Below are 15,492 nucleotides of genomic sequence, written 5' to 3' on the forward strand. Positions count from 1 at the left end.
TGAGCTAGGAGCTCATCTTGTCCTAGAGGATCTCTGTAGCGATCGTTGCCAGCCTCGTTGGGCGGGTTATTAGGTCCGAAGAATTTCGCCCTGAATGGACCTGCATGCGCCGGGCCATGATTGGGTCATGTCTCACGTAGACAGCTTGGATCTAAGCTATTGGGGCTATAGACTGGAACGTGCCGCACCGACCGGGATAGAGATCTTAGGCGTAGATCGTGTGGGTCAGGGGGGAGTCCATCTTTTTGCGTTTGTCTTGGGTGAAAGCGTGCAAGCCCCAGGCGCCACAGACGCCACATATCAGGGCCTTAAGGGGAACCAACATCTCAGGCACCGCTACTTATTCGTGATCTGGATTGAAGGATCTCCCCTCAATCCGTTTTTTAGAGTTGACTAGAAGTAAGGTTTGCTTCGGACCTGGATGCCAAGCCTGGTCGATCTAACCAGTTGCGGCATTCACTCTGTTGATATCTCGCTTTCAATTGATATAAGGCGTCACGTAAAGAGTTTATTGACATGACAGAAGCAACCTATTGGTCAAGAATCAAGCCAAGTCGAATTATAGAAACTGTATCTAGACACTTACCAAAGAGGCTGTCGAAAAGATTCCTTACCAACAAACTGTTGACATAGATGATAGTCTGCACGAATTTCAATGATCGATGACCCTCGATCGCAAGATGGCTTCATTCTCTGAATACACCGTCAATGTATGACGTCGAATAATGCCGATCTCATCGCTCTCAATGGATTCATATTGGTCAAAGGAACGCGATCGTCAGGTTAACCATTCTCTGTACTTTTGAGAGACATTTCCGTTTTAGCCATCATTGTTTGTTCGTGTTCCTGGGCAAGACATCAGAAACTGTCTCAATCACCACAATGCCCATAATGGGTATCAGGATCTTGCTCGTCCATTACATCGGTCAGAGAGGCGAAGCCTTTCCCGTTAACAATTAGATTCTGCCCCTGTGGCAACTGACTTATTACAAATCAAACTACGAATTTTCAATGCACTATTGGCCTTCGTGCAAACTCTCTTCTTACTCATGTCAATTCATTTTCAACTGTTTCTTTCTGTAAGCCTTTAAGCCGAGCGCCAGACTCATGGGAGCTTCATGAGTCTCGGCCCTGCCAAGATTGGTAGTTGGTGTAAGCTATTGATAAATATAAGAACCTAGGAGTCAGTAGCTTGGAGCTGGCAGCTGTAGTCACTGTCTTATAAAGGAATAAAATCAATAAGTAGTAGGGTAGGTATACAGTAGTGAAATTTGATAAACGATAATAGAAGCACACCCTGAGCGTTTAACTTTCCAGACCTGGAGTCAATATTTCAATTTAGTTTATAAAATGCCTAACTTCTAGAGAGTATTACATTATTCTTAAGAATTACACTTAGTTATATTTACTTATTAACTTATAGAAATTAATATCCTTTAAGTATATAATTATATATTTAATATAAAAATAGTAAAAGTTTAAATAATCTATTTAAAAGTTACCCTACCCTATAATTAATAAATTAATAGAGTGTATTATTAATATAATAAAGGGAAAACTTATCACTATGCATAATGAGTGTTCTAAAGGGCATTAATAAATCACATTAGATGCCAAAAAGGTGTTGAAGCGACGCAGGCCTGATTCGAACAGACGCCTCCGAAGAGAATAGATTTCTAGTCTATCGCATTAGACCACTCTGCCACTGCGCCTTTTGCTTACACTTTTCTCTCCGACTCTCCACACATCTTGCTCGGGACACGGCAAAGGCCGGCCGCTTGACCCAACTCATTCCCAAGGCAGGGTGATTTTGTAAGAACACGAAATATACATGACAATTTGTTCTCGGGATTGCCCAAATTTGATATTCTTCCTGTCTCAGATGTGTCTGCTAGCATTGCACATTGATGTCTCACCCTGATACAAGCAAGACAGTTCTTCTCCAGCAACGAATACAGTTCATTATCGTCATTGTGTCTACTGAGTCTAGACCTTTATTGATGAAAACGTTGCCCAGCCACAGCAGATTGTCGAAATTTCGTGGTAATCAAACAGACTCAGATTTCCAAAGGCAATCTAAGAAGATACCAAGAATGATCAAGAAATCCTGGTTTCTTGCTAAATTAGGTATAGATGAAGTATAACATCTCTCCAAGTTAAAACCCCGGCAACAACACTTTACTATCTACGCAAGGATACCGGCTGAATTGTTTTCACTTCCCTTCAGTTATAGCCTAGAGGCATACACCGGAAGACTATTTTACGCTAGATAAATATCAAAGTCAATCGATTGTTTTGGTGTTCGTAAGCTACTCGTTCCATATGACCCTCCTCTAGAGCTCACTACATCCGAGCCGTAAAAAAACAGTCACATTGACTAGAATAGCCTGGCGATCTATGAGGTTCACTAACTAGGGTAGCGTATGCATCATTATTTAGTTGAATTGATCTAGCTCGGCAACCAACGTTAGTTCTACAAAGTAGAAAACATCTAGTTACCTATGTAAATAATTTTCCATTGCACAGGCTCGACACTTTCCGCTTGAAGGCTTAGGAAGAGTCCCCGCAGAACGATCCCGCGCGAGGGGACGTGCAGAGCTTCCAGCATATCCCGATAAGAACATAATCGATAGAAAAGAAATATAGTATCAGTGAGCAATTGCTTGCAGTATCATATAACCCAAAGAATATTCTGTGTCTAAAACCTAGAAAAGATTCTGCAAGTAGAATAAGCCTGAGAGCGGAGAAACTTTGCCCCGATCGGCATCGAAAACCCCGCCAAAATTTAGGTTTTTTCTTCTTGCTACAGGGCGTTGACGTACAAGCGTCAAGGCGTATCTTGCTTTGCACTCGCAAATCCATTCACCATGCACCACGTCCTGATCGGCGAGTCGTGCTACACGGCTTCTGAAGTCCAGAAGCTCGTACAGCGCATCAATGATCAGAGTCCCGTCAAGGTTGCTAAGCTCACGGGCTCCTGGCAATACTACGTTGACCTTGAGACGGAGGATGCCGCCGTTCTCGGCAGCATTAAGAAGATCCTCGAGGCCATTGAGCAGCCTGCAGATGCTCCCTCAACAAGCGACAACAACAATGCCGTCGATATCTACGTCAGCCCCCGAAACGTTTCCCCATGGAGCTCGAAAGCTACCAGCATCGCCCTCGTCTGCGATCTCAAGACCGTTAACCGCATCGAACGAGGTCGAGTCATCCATATCGAGCTCGAGGATGGTTTCAAGGGAGAGGAGGATTTGGGTTTCCGAGACATTCTGCATGATCGCATGACAGAATTCTTCAGCCTGTCTCCACCGGCACTCGATACCATGTTCGCTCATGGTGCTCGAAACCCTCTCGTTGTCGTCGACATCTTTTCCGATGAGCGCGGTCCCTTGGCCGCTCTCCAGGAACATAACAAACAGGCTGGGCTTGGTCTCGACCAACCCAATATGGAGTACTTGGTTAAACAGTACACTGCTCTTGGTCGATCTCCTGTATGACTCATAAGTCCGACGTTGAAAATCAATTACTGATTTCAGTAGAACGACGTTGAGCTGTTCATGTTTGCTCAGGTCAACTCTGAGCACTGCCGGCATCATGTTTTTAATGCTTCGTGGACAATTGACGGCGTCAGCCAGGAGAACAGCTTGTTCGGCATGATTAAAAACACCCATAAATTAAACCCCGAATATGTCATCAGCGCTTATTCTGATAACGCGGCCGTGTAAGTCTTAGTTACACAAATACAATTCCGGTTGGAGATTAAGTATTCGGACTTGTTTGCTAACATTCACTCATAGCCTTTCCGGTGACGAGGGTAACTACTGGGCTCCAGACTATTCCACCGGAAGCTGGAAGCTCACCCGCGAGGTTGTCCAGCCTCTCATCAAGGTTGAAACGCATAACCATCCCACTGCCATCTCCCCCTTTCCCGGTGCCGCGACTGGAAGTGGTGGTGAGATTCGAGATGAGGGCGCTGTTGGACGTGGCTCTTCTCCCAAAGCTGGTCTTGCCGGTTTCTGGGTTTCTGATCTCTTGATTCCTGGCAACAAGAGGCCATGGGAGCTTGATATTGGACGTCCCTCTCACTACGCCTCCAGTCTTGACATTATGCTGGAGGCCCCTATTGGCTCTGCTCGCTTCAACAACGAGTTTGGCCGTCCTGCCTTGACCGGTACTTTCCGTACTCTTCTCACCAACGAGGCCGGATCCGACGCTCCAGAGTACAGAGGATACCACAAGCCAATCATGATTGCTGGTGGTATCGGTAGCGTTCGACCCCAACATGCTCTCAAGGAAGAGAGCCATGTTGAAGAGGGTGCCCATGTTATTGTCCTGGGTGGTCCTGCTATGCTGATTGGTCTTGGTGGTGGTGCCGCCTCCTCCAATACTGGCAGCGATGCCACAGCGGATCTCGACTTCGACAGTGTTCAGCGTGGAAACCCCGAAATGGAGCGACGAGCCCAGATGGTCATCAACACTTGCGTCGCCCTTGGACCAGAAAGTCCAATTGCCTTTATCCACGATGTTGGTGCTGGCGGTCTCTCAAACGCTCTTCCCGAGCTTGTGAAGGATGCTGGGTTTGGAGGCAAGTTCGAACTTCGGCAGGTTGAGAGCGCCGATAACTCTATGTCTCCTCTTCAGATCTGGTGTAACGAGGCTCAGGAACGATATGTTCTTCTCGTCAACAAGGATGGTCTCAACCGCTTTACTAGCATCTGCCGACGAGAGCGATGTGGCTTCTCCGTTGTAGGAACTGCCGTTACCAAGGATGAGAGTGGTGTTTCAAAGCTTGTTCTCACTGATCGTGAGCCTACTGTTCAGCCTCCCGTTGATCCCATTAACCTTCCCATGGATGTTCTCTTTCCTCCTGGACGACGAATCTCTAAGGACGTTCAACGTGTTGAGAAGAACCTTCGTCCCTTTGACGCTGTCAAAAGTCTCACCGAGCATTGCGGCAGCTCTGACATTGGCGATTTGGTCACTAAAGCTACAGAGTTGGTTTTCAACCTTCCCTCTGTTGGCTCAAAGAACTTCCTCATCACTATTGGCGACCGTACTGTTGGCGGTCTGTCTGTTCGAGACCAGCTTGTTGGTCCTTGGCAGACTCCAGTTGCAGATGTCGCGGTCACCCTCACCAGCTTCAGTCTTGATGACAAGAAGCGACGTGGTGAGGCCATGGCCATGGGCGAGAAGCCTAACCTCGCTCTCATCTCGGCTGCCGCATCTGCCCGTATGGCTGTTGTTGAGAGTTTGATGAACCTTGGTGCTGCTGACATCAAGCCTGGTCCCGTCAACGGTGATCTCAAGCGCGTTAAGCTCTCGGCCAACTGGATGGCCGCTGTTGGTCACCCTGGCGAAGGTGCTGCTCTTTACGATGCTGTTCAGGCTATCGGCATGGAGCTCTGCCCTCAACTTGGTGTTTCAATTCCTGTCGGAAAGGACTCTCTGTCTATGAAGGCCTCCTGGAAGGACAAGGACACCTCCGAGTCCCAGACTGTCACTGCTCCTGTCTCACTGGTTATCTCAGCCTTTAGCTTGGTCGAAGATGTCCGCAGCACATGGACACCCCAGCTTCGCCGTGTTGAGGAGGTTGGCGAGTCTGTCCTGGTCTTCGTTGACCTTGCTCAGGGCTTCCGTGCCATGGGCGGCTCCGCTCTTGCTCAGACACTCGGTCAGATTGGTAACGAATCTCCTGATGTTCGCGATGTTCAGATCATCCGCGACTTCTTTGATGCTTTGTGGCAGCTTCATCAAGAGGACATTGTCCTCGCGTACCACGATCGATCTGATGGTGGTCTACTCACAACTGTTGCCGAGATGATGTTTGCTGGCCGATGTGGCGCTGATATTTCTCTTGACAATCTTGCTGAGTCTGAGGACAAGGTGCTCGATGCCCTCTTCAACGAAGAGTTGGGAGCTGTCTTCCAGATCCGCCGAGGTGACGAGACCAAGTTCAAGAGGTGCTTCGCAACATGTGGTCCTCCCCACGGTCTTATCAAGACTATCGGCTATGTTCGCGCTACCAGCAAGCAATCTCTCCTTGTCAAGTACAGATCAAAGACCATCGTCGACCTGGAGCGTGCCAAGATCCAACAGTGGTGGACTAGCACTTCTTACGAGATGCAGAAGCTCCGAGACAACCCCGAGTGTGCTCAATCAGAGTTCGAGGCTATTCAAGATAACAGGGATCCTGGTCTACACTACAAGCTGAAGTTTGATCCCGCTGATGTCAGCCTTCCAGCTCTCACAAGCATCAAGAGCCTGGTATACAAGCCCAGAGGTAAGATCACAAAGTACTGAACGAATTAGGTACATATTAACATCACGCAGTTGCCATTCTTCGAGAGCAAGGTGTCAACGGTCACGCCGAGATGGCCTTTGCCTTCCGAGCTGCTGGCTTTGACGCTGTTGATGTTCACATGTCTGATATCCTTGACGGCTTCTCTCTGGACGGATTCCGAGGTCTTGCTGCCTGTGGTGGTTTCTCGTATGGGTAAGTAAATCTATTATCAGCGTTTTGCCGGAATGTTCTCGTTCTCGAAGCGATACTAACATCCGATAGTGACGTTCTCGGTGCTGGTAACGGTTGGGCCCAGTCTATCCTGATGCATGACGGTGCTCGCAAGACGTTTGAAGCTTTCTTCCAGCGTCCTGATACCTTCTCACTAGGTGTCTGCAACGGTTGTCAGATGCTGACTCGACGTGAGTTCATAGCTCGTTCGTTGTTTCTTAAAATCATACTAACAATTTTCAGTGAAAGAATTGATCCCCGGAGCCGAGCACTGGCCAACATTCGGTATGTCATTCTGCCTGTATTCGCGGTGGTGGAGCCTAACCATTTCCAGTTGAAAACGCCAGCACCCAGTTCGAGGGTCGATACTCGATGGTGACCATCGAAGATAAGTCCGAGAACTCTGTCTTCTTCAGTGGCATGAGTGGATCCTCGTTCCCCATAGTCGTTTCTCACGGTGAGGGCAGAGCTGCGTTCTCTTCTGTCAACGACTTGCAGTCCGTCAACGACTCGGGTCTTATTCCCTTCCGCTACGTCGACAACTACGGCTCTGTTACAGAGAGATACCCCTTCAACCCCAACGGCAGCCCTCAGGGTATCGCAGGTGTGCAGAGCAAGGACGGCCGTGTCGTCGCCATGATGCCTCATCCCGAGCGTACCATTATGGCTGATGTTGGCTCATGGAAGCCTGAGCGCCAGCTCGCTGAGTGGGGACAATATGGTCCTTGGTTCCAGCTCTTCTTGAACGCCCGTAAATGGGTTGCTTAAATTAAAAAGAAATTTGCATTTTGGTGTTCGGGTTCCTGGGATGTTTTATGGTCATGGAGAATGGGATATGAGGTAAGAAGGGTAGAATGTTTAGTTCAACTATAGAAAATGATTGATACCGTGCTCATAGCCAGTGGTTTTGCGAGTGTGTTATTGTGATGCTAGGTCAACAACTCAATACGTGCCTTTGACTATAGCGAGACGGTAGTGAATGCGCGCGCAATCCCCAACATCCTCACCAGCTATGCAATTATTGCAGTTTCATATCATAGGAAAGCATATTTTTTAAGTTTCATCGGCGATCATCGTAAATCTAATATTTTAATCGAAATCTAGATTTACTGTACCATTTGAGAGTAGCAAACGAACTACACATGGTTAATAGGATTGCCTGCACTTCTGGCCTGCGCAGCAGTTGCTTTCATGATCTCCTTCTCCTCTTGACCACTGTTGTCTCCAAATACTTGGTCCATCTCCTCTAGAGATCTGCCCTTAGTCTCAGGGACAAGGAAGTATGCCCAGCCAGCTGCGATAGCGCACCAGGATCCGTAAAAGACATACGTGCCAAATCCAATGGACTCTAGCATAGGAGGAGTAATGACACCTATATATGCGAATTAATGACTTTTCTTGTAAGAAGGGACTATGTAGGACTCACCAACAATAAAGTTACAAATCCAGCAAGTTGCAGTTGACAGGGCTACACCCTTAGATCGAGTTGCACTGGGAAAGACTTCTGATGGGAGGGCCCAACCCAGAGGCGAATATGAAACTCCATAACATAGAATGAATATGAAGGCCATAGCAACACACCCCCAACCAGCTGCTGCATTGGTCTTCCAGTCGTGGGAGAAGATGCCAACAAGAATAGCCATGATTCCCCACGAAACAGCACCTCCAACACCACCAAAGATGGCCAGAGGACGGCGACCAACTCGATCTATGATAAAGAAACAGACGCCAACAGCAACTAGCTGAAGAACATTAAAGATACCAGACATGGTAAGAGACATCTCCTCAGACTGGCCAAGTGACTGGAAGAGAGTCGGGGCGTAATAAATGAATGCGTTGATTCCGCTGAATCGTTAGACCAAGCCAAAACTCGGGGAACCCTTACTATAGCAAGGTCTTCTATGGTATATGACTGACTAACCTGAATTGTTGAAAGAACAAAATCCCACAACCCACGACAGTTCTTCGCCATGTCTTGTGGTTGAACAAGTCAAGCCAAGTCAAGACTTCGAGCTTGAAGCCCTGTTTACCAGGGTGGCGGCGCTCAAGCACGGTTCTCTGGAATTGCGCCTCGGCGATAATGCCTTGATACTCAGTAAGGACTCTAGAGTCTTCAGGTGGGAGACGACGCATTCGAGATAGATTGCTGAGAGCATCTTCTGTGCGCCCAACAAGGGCAAGCCATCTGGGTGAGTAAGGGAAGAAGAGGATTCCAACTCCGACGACTGTAGCAGAGACCATTTGAAGGCCAAGAGGAAGACGGAAGGCAATCTCGCCCTCCAAATGGCGAGTTCCATAAGTGATATAAAATGAAACCACTACACCGGCACAGATAGATATGGATTCGAGAACCAGAAGAGTTCCTCGTAGATTCGGGGGTGAGATTTCGGATATGTAAAGAGGAGCGCCCTGGAAAGGTCTCAGACAAGTGCTTCAAGTTACATGGGTTTTGCGACTTACCAATGCAAGAGTGCCGACACCTATTCCACCGACTGTGCGACCAAGAACGAGCATTTCATAGTTAACGGCGGCAGTCTGCAGTATGGCACCGATATTGAAGATCACAACAACTACAGCCAGAGCTTTCTTTCGGGAGATCTTATCGGCCATCCAGGGCATGAAGAAACAACCTAAGAAAGCTCCAAACTCCAACATACCAGTCATGAAGCCCTTCCCAAAGCCAGAAGCTGCCCTAGGAAAGACATCATGGAACTGAGGCATGACGTTGATGATGGAAATAACTCCTTGGTCATATCCAAAGGAAAATCCACCTAATGAAGCGAGAAATGCAGCCCCAAAGACAAAAGGGGACTGTATAACGCCTCGGATACCTCCTGGGCCATAGGCGACACTGTCTGCGAGTCTTGTCGGGAGATCTGCTGTAGGAACGATGTTGATGTCCTCTACAGTGCCGTCATCTTCATCATGGAGAATTTTGTCATCTTTGGAAGACATGACTAGTAAGTGGAAGAATAAGGGGTTGTGTGGAGCGCTGGATGTTGGATTACTACTGTTGATGGAACTGTTTGAAAAGGAGAAGCACGACTCTATCGGGATATGACAGGCTTTATATACTGAAAGGAAGACTACAGTTCTCTGAATCAACCTCCGAAACTGCTCAGCGGCCAGAGTGGCTGTTCTAATTCTCTTGGCTCCGAAACCTAATTCAGGCACCTTGAGCCAGACACAGGCAGTACAATGACGATCAACTGCCCCCAACGGCGCCACCCGGACCGTCAAAATCTGGAGAACGCAAGTGATGACGGGACGTTGTCATGAAGGAGTACGCATACATGGGTTGTGGCTAGATAGTGTGCGGGGAATAGAGCTCATCATCTGGGGTATGGTCTGGGGAATATGCAAGGAGTCGTCGATCATATTCTACAGACTTGATAGTGATGAGATTAAGGGCATTTTACTTAACCTTGGAAAGGTATTCGCCTCTTCTCAGTCAGGTCCTGTAGACCTTAGAACTTGGATACTTTGCAGTTGAACTTGAAGTCTAAGTATCTAGATGCATCTTTGGAGTTGGGTCTCAAGGTCTAAAGCTCGTGGTATTCTTTTCCGAATCTTGTTTCATCCCCAGGACGCTAGACCTCGACAGAGAATGATCGGCGTGTATCTACTCGGCGATATTGCAACACGACTCATGCTCCGGTCTATAGTTCAACGGTCTGCTGTATAGTCTGCATTCTCTTTCCAATATCGAACAGCTTAGTTCTAGTTGAGTTCTAGCCTTTGTAAAACGAATTTCGCGCGGAACGCTACAAGTTTAGGGCAAGCTTGTGCCGAGCTTGATGGCTGTTCTGGTCTCTTCATAGAAACTCTAGTGACCTACGCTCTGAAACGGTCTCTGCAATAAATCTTTGAGTGATATTACATTGTCTACCGATTGTCCAGTTGAACCGATTCGGCATGCGTATATGCCACGGCGAGTTATGCGAATAACAGTCGGAGACCTCCCCGAATTCATGTGAGGTATTAATCCTGTAATGGTAACAGGGGTTCATGAGGCAATGACGTTCAGAAGCTATATCTCTGCTTCTACGGAAACTGGCGGCATTGACATTGATCATTGAGAACACGAGCGAATCATACGCCATGGAATAAGCTCCAGGAGAAGTTGTCGATCCGCTTTACTGTACAAGGCTGGCTTCGCCGTCGCTACAACGATCGACAAGCTCGCCGCCTATTTCCTAACAAAGACGGTTTGGCCATTGCAACCCTGACCTCGAGTTCATTCCATGGATCCTCGGGAGTTGAGGCTCGTGGCCGGCGCCGAGACTTGCCAAAATTGGCAACACTTCAGCCCTGTTCAAGATGATGGGCTAGGATGGCATCTCTTGGCACGCGCCCAGTTACGGTTTACAGAGCAAGGGGAATATTTGACCGATATCCTATTTTGGACATTTATGACGAGAGTAATATCTTGGTCGATTACTGCTTCGGGCGCGATCTCGTTATGCGCCTAGAGGAAAGAAAACTCAGGATCTTGGTCCTGAATGATATAAAGCCTTTAGGTAAATTAGCATAAATTTAGGATATATTTGCTAAATTTAGGATATTTTTTACTGAATTTATTTTAATACCCTATATTAAGGCCGCGTGTCTTCTTACTTCCTGAGGTGCACGTATGTTTGCTACAGGTTTCTTGTCATGGCGTCATGTCTGTTTACATCGATTGGCGACAACCAATGGTTAAAAAACCAGGGCTGGATGCGGCTCTGCTGTAGCCCTGAACCCATTGCTCCTCGTGGTCTTTCTTTTCCATGCGTGATCCGGTGACTGACAGCTGACACAGACATGCTCGCCTCAGCTTTTGCGAGTTTGGGTAAAATGCAAGTCTTTGCTGCCACAATCGTGGGTGGTCATACGTAGGGAATAATCCTTCAGCAGCATAATCGCGATTTATCGGAACGCCCAGAACATGAGATAGAGCACAAGACCTCGAAATCAAGATTTGTCAAGGTTCAGATAAGCTAAGCGAAATCTTTTGATTATCTGAATAATCAGTCCTACAGCATGGTGAATATGTCTTGTGGTATTCTCATGATTCTGGGGATACCCTGGAGATAGCAATGAGAGTCTGCGGGATCTTTTTGGCCGGTTTTGTTGTCGGATTCGGCATTAGTCTTCTAGTTCCTATGTGTTTATTAGCGAATATACTAATAAATCCCCGGGTTTAATATATCAATTAGTGCGATCTTTATCCTCCACGGAAAAGGGAGCTCAACCGACTCCACGATATATTCTTCCCCACCAGGCGTACTAAAGATCAAGGGTTGTGTAAGTGACTTCTGAAGCTTCGGGGCATGAATGGGCTCCAATTTGATATTCTTACTTTACCAAGGCCAATCAAACAAGCCACTGCTATGCCAATTTGCTCAATGATAAGCTGGAGCTCAAGTATTGGGCAATCTATTTCTTAGCCTCACAATTGGTCATCTTGGAGCTGATGCTGGTAGTGAGTGTTGAACGTTAGCTACCTTGATATCACATGAGGTAACGTTGCTCATACATACAAAACAAGCAAGGTCTCAAGACATTCTCGGTCATCTTGCTACCCAATGCTACCAATTTTGTACACCTTTGTGTGGTTTTGCCTAATACCCCTCATTTCTGTATGGGCGGCAATGACATAAGTGGGCGAACCACTGGCTGCCAATAACACCGACAACGTCTTTTCACCGATGGGACTCCCCTGTTTTCATCCTCAATTGCCCTCGCCGTTGGCTCAAAATCATCTCAACTATGTTTCAACCTCCAACAACACATCAACATCAACATCTCGGCCCAAGCTCACTCACCATGATATTCCCTCCGCCAAATCGTCGGGCGCAGTCTCGCTGGGGGGTTGAAAATGAGTTGGGCTAACTCGAAAGGATGCCTTTTTCAACCTCGACCGCCAATCAACTTGTCCATCCCGCAGCCTTATTCGGTACGAGATACCTTCACATTGTCCTACCTAGTACCCATTGTAGACTCACATTGTCGGGCCTCTTTAATCTGTTCCACTATGCCTCACCTTCCATCTCCCAATCCCTTCCCCGTTTGCTTCATCACCTCCAAACCCGTTCGCCACCAATCCGCCATCTCGACCTCGTCAATAACTACAGCTATCATCCTCGTTTGGCTGAGAGCGGGGTGTACTAGCCCGCCTCCCGTCGCATTGCAACGCCATTGGGAGGTTTGCATCAAGGATCACCATGGACGGTTTATCAAACCAGGGCTTGGGTCGCGCGAATAGCGACCAGAACGTCGAGAGTAACGAAAACATCGACCTTGGCAATCTCCCGCCATTGAATGACCCTACCGACTGGCAGCTGGAACAGCTAGAGGAGCAGCAGCGTCGCGGAAGCAGTCTCCAAGTAGCGAACTGGCTCCATCATCAACCAAACTCTCAGCCATCACAGAATACCTTTATCACTTCCCGATCTCTACCTCAACGCCAACTTGATAACTACAGAGTTATTGGCCGTGTCGATGATGTGCTTCAAAGAGGCCGCAGGCCATCAGCTCAGGCAATTGGTACGCCCGGTACGACGGGGCCGCACAATCGGTTCTTCACCCCATCGAACAATGTTACATCCATTGATGAACGTTTGATGCAGAGACCTAGGCCTTCATCACAATCTTTCCTGCCATTTGGTACCCCTTCCGACAGACAAATAAGATATACCGACAATGGTAATCACGATGAAGGAAGGCCCCCGGGTTTAGCAACACCTCAAGGTTCTTCAGCTTTCACTCCTCCATCTGGACCGCATACGCGTGGTGCTTACAAGCAACCACCCGGTTCGATAACTCAGCAGACAACTCGGTCAGTAGCTGGTACAGACACATCTTCAGGTTCAAAGAAGGTGCCTAAGCGCCAGAACAGTCGCTCAACTGACGATGAAGCGACTGGCAAATATCAACAAGCAAAGCGATACAGATCTGGACACAAGAACCAATCGGTACCCCGTACATCTCCAGCATCATCTGGTCCTCCTAGACTCCCCCAGCAAGGCACAAGTGTGCCACTGCAAACGATTGAGGATACACAAGAGTCTCAACGACAAACTCGAAATATCCAACCGTTGTCAGCTTCTAGTGATTCAAATTCATCCAATGTTCGGAAAGACGGTCTTGTACGTGGGCGCCCAAACAATCTGGTCACGCCCGATGATTTCATAGGCGCCTGCGAGACATGTTTCTTCTGGCTATTCGACCCAAAGCGCTTTTCATCTCCTGAAAGGCATGCCTGCTCAGGCCGCAAGGATGAAATATCACACATTGTCACCCACGCCGCCGATCATCATGGTCTTATTCGTGGAAGAGATCCATACTATTCTGCTCGCAAATACCTAGCAAGTTGTCAAACTTTCGACCCTTTCATCAAAGCGAAAGGAAACTGTGGCAAATGCGACTCATTGCACGAGTGGCAAGGACAAGATTTCTTGGACCAAGAGCATTACGGCAAGGCCCTCTGCTTGCGATGCTGGCGCACGTTTGACAAGAAGGGCATGCAAGACCATATGGCTGAACCATTATGTGATTATAATGCGGAGCAGCCAAAGGAGAAGAAGGTCTACATTCTATACACCACCTTCTGTTCAGTCACCGTGAAGCCCAGCGGACCTCCTAAAAACATGCCACCGCGCAAGTCGAATCATCGAAGCCTGGCAAACAAGTACAGTCGCCCCAACCAGAGACAGCAAAGCAACAACAATCAGACACAACGCCGGCCGGAACAGCCCACTCGCGATCTTCGCCCTGCTGCATCAAAGGCACCCCATGGACAGGGGAAAGCAAAAACCCATTCAGCATCCACAGTCTCTCCAGTGATCCAGGACCGGCCCCGGGCAGAGAGACCCAGCCAGTTTCCTCAACAGCCTACGAGAAACCCGCCTAATCTACAGGTGGCGCCACTACATGCTTCACCATGGCAGCAACAAGGTGCCCAGCAATCTTCCCAGCCGCCAATTGCTCTGATGATATATAATACCTCACCAGAGCTTGTCGCAGGTATGGTGAAGAACCTGCAAAGAAACGGGATTCAGGAGGTCACACAATCTTCCTACTCGCCAATGAGTCAAGCAACTTCCTTTGGGAGTCTGCAAGGTGGCTCTGCCGGCTACAGCTTTCAGTCACAACAAGCGCATCCACAACCACAGGCCCAGGCACATACACGGGTCATGTTTCCCCCTTCTTACCCATACTCGAGTTGGCAGTCATCAATCCAACAGCCTCCTCCACCGGCGTTCTCGCAGGCCCCCTCTCAGAATAGTGATTTTACCCGGCTTCAACCTGCATCTGCACAAAACCACTTGTCACAACAGTCTTATGATCCATCATTGATGCATAAAACGGCTACAAGCGATCGCCAAGGATCACGCATGCAACTACCAACAAATATGAATTCGCCTATGTGTGATGATGAAGATAGCATGCTCTTGGGGGCGTGTCTCGACGCTGCAACTGCAGACACGAATCTATTTCAAGACTCGGGAATGCCATTTTATGATAGAGATGCGATAGTATCACTGTCTGATATAGTGTCCCAGGTTCAATCCACTCCTTCAAGGGTGCCATCTACCGCTGGCGAATCCATGGGGCTCATGCATCGGTCACCCAAGGTCGATGAGAAACTGTGGCTGGAGCACATTGATGATTTCAATGACATGAACTTTGACCACATGGGGTCTAATCCAGAGCTTCGAGTCACTGTCGAAATGGTAGAGCCTCAATTTCATCAACCAGAAGAAAAGCTTCAGGACCAGAAGCCCAATGGTCAAATATCGTCCTTGCTCCGCAGTGCTCTAGAGCAAGATTCAGGTTACCGCACCCAATCAGGGATATTCGATGGGGATCCCAACACCATGTTCAAATGAAGAAAAGCTCGAAGTAACGCTTATGACCATCATTCGTTTGTTTTACAGAGACCCTGTTCTCTTATTTTTCTGTCTTGGTTGGATATCTCCTTGGCTATTTTCTCGGTT

The 15,492-nt window shown here is 48.0% G+C and overlaps 3 protein-coding genes and 1 non-coding gene across 4 annotated transcripts; 2 read left to right on the forward strand and 2 right to left on the reverse strand.

The window, feature by feature from the left end:
• Positions 1-1,630: 1,630 nt before the first annotated feature.
• Positions 1,631-1,712, reverse strand: tRNA. Its single transcript has one exon. It is a non-coding gene; the product is annotated as a tRNA-Ser (tRNA).
• Positions 1,713-2,867: 1,155 nt separating this feature from the next.
• Positions 2,868-7,279, forward strand: FPRO_03212 (uncharacterized protein; the record flags this gene model as incomplete). The annotated part of the gene is made up of 7 exons (XM_031226601.1): positions 2,868-3,491; positions 3,540-3,721; positions 3,798-6,280; positions 6,331-6,493; positions 6,563-6,702; positions 6,755-6,796; positions 6,846-7,279. The coding sequence occupies 7 exons, from the start codon at positions 2,868-2,870 to the stop codon at positions 7,277-7,279; spliced, it is 4,068 nt and encodes a 1,355-aa protein (XP_031077121.1).
• Positions 7,280-7,647: 368 nt separating this feature from the next.
• FPRO_03211 (uncharacterized protein) lies at positions 7,648-9,466 on the reverse strand (the record flags this gene model as incomplete). Its single annotated transcript, XM_031226602.1, has 4 exons — positions 7,648-7,883; positions 7,938-8,356; positions 8,433-8,920; positions 8,972-9,466. The coding sequence occupies 4 exons, from the start codon at positions 9,464-9,466 to the stop codon at positions 7,648-7,650; spliced, it is 1,638 nt and encodes a 545-aa protein (XP_031077122.1).
• Positions 9,467-12,717: 3,251 nt separating this feature from the next.
• FPRO_03210 (uncharacterized protein) lies at positions 12,718-15,384 on the forward strand (the record flags this gene model as incomplete). The annotated part of the gene is made up of 1 exon (XM_031226603.1): positions 12,718-15,384. The coding sequence occupies one exon, from the start codon at positions 12,718-12,720 to the stop codon at positions 15,382-15,384; it is 2,667 nt and encodes an 888-aa protein (XP_031077123.1).
• Positions 15,385-15,492: the final 108 nt, after the last annotated feature.

This window comes from Fusarium proliferatum, assembly GCF_900067095.1.
Source record: "Fusarium proliferatum ET1 genome assembly, contig: FPRO_scaffold002, whole genome shotgun sequence".
Taxonomy (NCBI): Eukaryota; Fungi; Ascomycota; class Sordariomycetes; order Hypocreales; family Nectriaceae; genus Fusarium; species Fusarium proliferatum.